The sequence below is a fragment of the Buceros rhinoceros genome, unplaced genomic scaffold (assembly GCF_000710305.1).
Source record: "Buceros rhinoceros silvestris isolate BGI_N320 unplaced genomic scaffold, ASM71030v1 scaffold8439, whole genome shotgun sequence".
NCBI classification, from domain to species: Eukaryota; Metazoa; Chordata; class Aves; order Bucerotiformes; family Bucerotidae; genus Buceros; species Buceros rhinoceros.
The window spans coordinates 35,996-43,234 of NW_010429693.1; the positions used below are offsets into that span (position 1 = coordinate 35,996).

Genomic DNA, 7,239 nt, shown 5'->3' on the forward strand with positions numbered 1-7,239 from the left:
ATAAATGTCCTAAGCTTGAACGTTCCACTTTTAGACTTCAGTATTTTAAAAAGGTAATAAGCATCTGAATAATCTACCAAGTCAGCTACATGATATGGATGAGCAGCATCTGGAAGATAAGACTCCAAAGTTCAACAGTGAACATAATTAAAACAAAGCATTACTATTTATGTACGCATACATGGAAATCAGAACCCACGTCTTCTAAAACGAGCCTTCTCTTTAAATTACTTGAATAAAATCAAGCTTTAGGAATTCCAGCGTCGGTCTTTGAAAAAGCACTTGCTACACAGTTTTCCTTGAGTGATTAGTACAAAAGCGGTCCTTTCAAAAGCTGGAGCCACCAGTTACAACGACACTGGGATCTCCGATTTCCCTTTGGCTCACAGCACAGGAAGCGAGGTCCGCAGCCCGAACATCAGCCGGAGGAGCGGTCAGGTGTCCGGGTCTAGCTTAGCTGTTTTCCTAATTGCTGTGAGGCTACACACGGAAGGGCGAAACACCTGTAAAACCTCCCGCTCCTAAGGTACACAAAACACCACCAGAGCAATCCCCAACGGAAAGGCGATGCAGTGCGCTACACTTACTTGACCTGCAGGGCGCATATTCCACAGATTTAGATCCAGCAAGCAGGTAACATGTTCCTACAGGCTCTCTCTCTTGTTTTGTTTCAGTCCTCCAGTGGTACAATGGGGCACAGGCCTGAGGAAGAACTGAGAGTGAGAAAGCAAAGTCCTCTTCAAAATGCTGGGGGGTACAGAGAAATACGATGGAATTCTGATTTTCTACAGCCTAGTAAGCAAGAGAAATTTTGGCAGACGTACCATGAGTTAGAGAAGATGTATATTACGAGCGCTGGGACAGAAGTATCGCCAGTTTGTATTTTTAGAAATAGCTATTTTGGACAAAAATTTTAGAAATATTTTCTTAAAGTAACAACTGTAAAAATTTCATTAAGAATTTTTAATGCATTCTATCTCCAGCAAACTAATTCTACTACTTTCCTCAAAACCAGACAAAATTGCTACAATCTTTTTTTATAAAGAGTTACAAAAAGGCTAGCAAATAAATTCTGAAAAAACCAAGTCATGCTGATTAGGGAGAATTTGTTTAAATTCTGAGTTATCCACATCTTTTCACATTTTTTCCCCCCACTACAATTTCCCAGAAGTGAGGCATTTACAGGGCATCAAAAACCTACCAGAATTTTGTCATTTTTGGATCTCACAGAGGCTCCAAACCACTGATGAGACTTAAATTCCAGCGGATCATCAGGAGCAAAATCTCTGTTGCCTATAAAGCAAATAAAAAAGCAGCATAATTTCACAGGAAACCATACAGTAAGAGACCAAGGAAAGCAAAGTCATTCGTCTGGATGCGTACAGAGAGAAGCAGAAAACAACAACATTGGAGGGTATCACCCTATCCAGAAAGAAGCTTTAAAAAGGATTATTCATTTTTACATCTAGGGACAAATGCAGCTATTTTACATACGAAGCATTAGTAAAACAGTGATTCGTTGTAAGAGCACAAAGTTAAAACACCTTTGACAGCGATGCAGTGAATACCTCATACTTGAGACATTCGATTTTCAAGTCCAGTTACAGCACTGCTCAAGAATCAGTGCCAACACAAAGCCCAGACTAATGCTTCTAGAAGAAATATGATTAAATTATGTGAGTTTTGCCTTTGCCTAGAATCGGGACAGAAATTCTTCTACTATTCTACCAAGTGTTAACACCTCCCTGCGGTGTACAGTGTACAAAGCACAACAACGTGCATGCTGACAAGCTACAAGTGCAGTGAGAGGGTGTTCAGTAACAAAAACCTCAGTTTTCCATGCTGCAGAGTAAGTTAAATCAGGGACAGTTTGCACTGGTGTCTGTACATTAACTGATGAAGGCTGGTATAAGCAACTTCATGGGTGGTATTTCTGCAAACGTGAATGTAAAAAGTCTTTAAATCATTCCATGTTCCTATGTACTTTCATTGGAACAACAATGGAAGCTTTGCCAGCCTCATGAGAGAATGGGTGTAATGCTCTGGGAACCACAACTTTTTTAAAAGTCAGCTAATCACAGCTTTACAGTGCCTAACGCTGAAGGAGTCCACGCGGTCAACAGCCACCCATCACTTCCACGGACTGACGGGGGAATCCCCAGACCCAACCCGCTATGAATCAGAGACCTGTGACCGCTTGAATCAAAACTTCCCTGCTTGTCTCATACCTTGGGAAGAACGTTTTGTCTCAAGAGACCACATTACTTCTCTTAGGAAAACCCCACGAACGGGACAACAAAAGAGACTCTAATCTGCAGAGTCCGCCCAAACAAGCCAAATATCTCAACTACTTTTGCTCTTAGATTAGAGCTATGAAGAAATCAATGCTGAGTGCAAAGCATCACAGTGAACTATTGTGTTTTTTCTAATTACATCAAAGGTAATTTAAAATCCCCACATCCCTCTGTCGCCCTCTCCTCCACTCTTGTTGAAGAGGTGCTATAGACACGGAGGGCCTGACGAATAGCACATCTGCACAGATTTATGTACGGTTCAGGTGAACTTTCATACTGTCACCCCTTACACAGACAGAAATGTAGCTGGGAGACCTGTCTGTCACCTTCTCATGGGACAGAAAACCAAAGCTAGATCAAGATGTTTCCCAAAGAATGAACTGCCTTGAGCACTCCTCTAAAGCCCCTGATCTATCATCTTTTCCCTTCCTTGCCTTTCACGAAATTAATGAAAATTCACCCAAGGACACTTTTGTTCAAAGGATGCCACTGCAATGCTGAGGGACTAGCCTGGCTGGCTGCAGGAGGAGCGCAGTAGCGAGAACGTGCTGGGGATAAGACAGAAACATACGGCTGGGAATTACATCCTTCTTGGCAGCATCAGGGACTTAAAATTGGTTTATTCTGCTTCTAACCAAACCCAAGGTTATGCAGCCTAGAAAGAGATTTGGGTTCTATCCTCTGTCCAGCTACTCTAGAATAAAAGACATCTCTCAGATTTACTTGCCAAAGTTTTAAACAATTTAAAACTTGGAGAACAGATACAGCATGACATTTTACACCTTTTTTTTTTTTTTACTCCGTAGTTCTACAGTGTAAAGCAGAATCCTGTTGTGCTGGGTACTAAAAAAGTGTGTAGGAGGTCAACTTCCCATGTAAGTTTAAAACATATCGGCAGCAAGTAAAAGGAATGGTGCTGTCGCAATAGCAGGCAAGCAGCCGCTCGGCACTATCAGCAATCCGATTTTATCACAGGTGATAACTAAATCAGTTCCTTCAAGTTTCAGCCGAATGCATCAGCTGAGACAGCATGAAGCAAAAATTAAAAAAATAAAGAAGACAGAGTACCAGTTACCAGTGCCACATACCCACAATCTACATTGCTGGCACTGGAGAAGGGGAGAACCAGTAGTTTAACCAGCACGTTTCCAACAACAGCCCCTCTCTGCCTTGCTCTGGGCACTCGTCAGCTCCAGATGTAGCATCCCCTTCAAGGAAGGAGCACTGTCCAGGACAGCAGCTACAAAAACTTCTCTCACCCTCAGTCTTCAGGGGACAAAATTATTTTTAATACAGTACTGGAAAAGCCCCGATTCAGCTCTAAATTGAGGGTAATATTAGAAACCTCTCTTTGGTTTTATTTTAACAGGTAAACATCTAGGCTTCGACATATGGTCAGAAGCTGGCACACAAAAAACTAACATCTCCAAACCAGAAAACAAGAGAATACGACCGAGTTTATTATGTTCCAAGTGTAGCTTATCCCGTTCCAAATGTCATAACTTCAGAATGCATCATAATTTCTGAAGGCCTAAGTAACAAATCAGAAATTCTTACACTTAAAAAACTGTAACATAGTAAAATGTGCTGTTAGGCAATTTGGCTAAATAAATCTTATTTATAGTACAGTACTAGTGCAAAAATATTTTATAAACATCTTAGTCAAACTGTCTAACATCACTGCCGAGGCACACAACATAAAATAACACGTGCTCCACGGCTGAGATGCCTTACATTGAGTTCATCCGGTATTCGAAGCTTCTTTAGCTCCTCCAAACCTCAGTGGGGTGCTCTTGGGGAGAAGGGGTTGCTATTCAGCTTGAGACTGGCTGTTCATACAGGCAAGTGCATGAAGACACAAAAACTGGATCATGTAGAAAGTACATACATTGGAAACATGGACTTTTCAGTTCCAGATTTGCAGACGTTAAATACAGGTAAATCTGATGGTAACTCTCCATTAAAGAAGAAAAGTAACCTTTATTTACCCACACTCATTCGGAATTCTCCCCAGAAAAAAAACTGTGAACAGATTATGAGCCTTTCCTTCAGGTCCAACAGAGACACTAATTCTACAATGAAATCTGGAAAACACCCTGTCATCAAAAATCCCCTTGCTTTAAATGAGAAACCAGTTGGATTTCTGCGCCTGACTGGGAAAAACAATCATAAAGATCACTTAAATGGGAGCCCTCGCTGAGGCAAATCAGAGTTAAATAAGGTGTAAAGTAGATTTGTCATGGGAAGAATCGGGACTTCAGCATTTCTGTCTTTCAGTATAAAGGAAGAGCCTAACTTTAGTATTTTATTATGGTGTTAACTGGTCAGTGGTAGTTACAAAAAAAAGCCTTCTCCCCCCGCTTTAAAAACAGCACCTACATTAAATGAAGCAAACTGCAGTACAGACCAGATTTAAACCTGCAGGGATTTATAAATCCAGACCAAGGTGCTGATGTATTATAGTCAGCCTTACTACCATAACAGTTCTTACAGCCACTGCTGGCTTTCTTGTATTTCTAAAGCCTTTTAAATTTGCTCAAAATACCCCAGAACTGTCTTCAAACCAGCGATGTTCATTTTAAACAGGCATTCCAACAACTCTAGCTGGGCAGTACAAACTCTGTTTTGACTAGATTTATTCAGGAAAACCTGCAGAATTTGTACACAATGCTATTTGTTGGACTAAAATGCAGCCACTACAGGAACGTCTACCTGATGGGTCAGTGATTCCAGGATTATGTCACTGGTCCACAGGGTATTGCTTTGTATCTGTAAAGGCAGCTCGCACCATGTTTTTTTCCTCTGCTCCTTCTCACTGCAGTAGACATCACATGATGGTTTTACACATTTTACACATAGGGAAGAAGGGCTGAGATGCCAAGTGGACAGTGCCTTGTCTCACCAAGTGCCCTCCAGGTGGGGAGATGAGGTTTATCAAGGCAGAAACAGAATTGCTTTAAAGTCACATAGGTGCGTTGCTGCTGCTGGACAAACAGAACACTGTCACTTCACTGCCTTACAGAGGAGCTCAATTTAGAAATGGAGAGATGGGGAGTAGAAAGTACAGGAAAAGGGGGAACAAATAGTCTAAGACACCTTCCAAGCATAATAAAAAGATCAAAAGTTCTTTCAGTGCTGGATTTCTTTCGGCTATCAGCTTTGCATAGTTGGCACCTTCTTTTTCCAAGGTAAACGTTATCAGTTACAGAAACAATGGTGTTACTACAAAATTACTGCAGTTGAGTAAGCGAATTGAGTTGTAACTTGCAGCCTGCCTGTTTGCATGGCAATGAGGAAACCAAACTAAAGCATTTGCTCCTGGATCTTGAGTGCCAAACTGAGACAAACATGAGTCAGGAGGCAGCGAACTGTTGAAGCTTAGATCAGTGTCATCACACTATGAAAACTTAGGAAGTTGTAAAATCTAAGTAGTCACACAATTTGGAGAATTTCCACTAAAATAAACCCCTCTGTAAATATGTCAGTTCAAAGTAAATTATGTTGCCCCTACTAGGTAAAGGTATGACGCTATCCCCCATCCAAAATCTCAGCCATTTCAACCTTCATGAGGCAAGAGGAGTGAGTACAAGCTTATCTTTACTTGAAACTCCCCATGCTGTGAGGCAGCTGATGGTTAAGCAACCTTGGTTTAGCCACTGTGTTTTGTTAATGACTCAGCGAGACGGAAATACACAGAACTTCCCACTATTCCCCTTCCCTCTTCTGAGGTATGAATCCTGCTCCTTTCCCTGGGTGGTGCTGGAACAAAAGCATCTTTTCCCTTTGCCTAATAGAAGTAAGACTCTTTTTTCCAAATAATTATGTATTTGAGATCCAGCTATACACACACACAGAGCCAACAGTATTCACCCAGGAGCCTACCTAATCACAAAAGCACGAGCGTTTTTCCACTGTCAGCTATAACAACACGCGGAGGAGCTTTCATACATTCTGCCGCCCTCTCCTGCATTCAGAGCAGGACCCAGAGCCCAAGGCAGGCTCCAGTTATACCAGCACACAGAACAACAACCGAACTTTAATGGGACTGAGGTAACGCTAGATTAGCAAGATAGAAATCAATCTGGTTTTCTACAAATTAATGAATGGTCTTCACAAGATTTATCGCTTTATTGTTGACTAAATCAATAGCCTTTGAGACTGAAATCCCCCAATTACCAAGAAAACAATCGGCCAGAAATAAAACAGTACTTTGTTAAAGGATGCTATTTGCACAAAATACTGACCTATCCCGCGCTTCCTTACTCATCTGCTTATTCCGTAAGTGGAAAGGATGGAGTTACAACCAACTGACTCGTTTGCACAGATGATCAAAATCTCCAAAGGGCAAGTACAAGCTCATGACACCCACTCCAGTCATAACTTCCCAACGTCAGCAGATCTTACGCTGGGCAATGCTACAGCATTAAGCTGCTCAAGGCAGTTAAAAAAACCACTTCAAACTAAATAGGTCACAGATAGATACAGCCATGCCAAACTGGCAATTTAGGCTTCCAAACAAAGACTCCTATTGTCTGAGATCACCCACTTGGGGATAGAAAAAAATACAAATGTGGAAACATAAGGACAAATCAGGAGAGATTTTTTATAAGCATTTTCCTTTTCGAAAGCTTCTTTCTCCTCTCTTAGCACAGATCAAAATAACCAGTCTTAAAAGAATTTCATCCAAAAATATTTAAGAACAAACCACTTCCCTAAAATTACTCTGGTGCATCAAAACACACGGGAAGGGGGGAGAGGAAGGACAGTACCACTGTCAAAGTGATAAAGCTTTATGCAGCCAGAGTTAACTTCCGTTACACTGAATTCTTTTTTCAAAGCAGTAAGAAACACACCACACAGCTGAACACATCTGAGATGCTCTTAGACTTCAGCATTCAACAGCCTCTCCAAGTTTCTTGAATTTTGAGATGTAAAAGCAGTAGGG

General features: G+C 41.3%; 1 protein-coding gene across 1 annotated transcript in view; it reads right to left on the reverse strand.

The window, feature by feature from the left end:
- ITGAV (integrin, alpha V) overlaps positions 1-7,239 on the reverse strand; it is a 41,592-nt gene that overhangs the window by 26,613 nt on the left and 7,740 nt on the right. Inside the window, exons 4-5 of the mRNA XM_010142737.1 lie at positions 1,202-1,293; positions 588-702 (exon numbers count right to left, since the gene is read on the reverse strand). Coding sequence (XP_010141039.1) covers positions 588-702; positions 1,202-1,293 — 207 coding nt within the window. The remainder of the gene's footprint in view (positions 1-587; positions 703-1,201; positions 1,294-7,239) is intronic.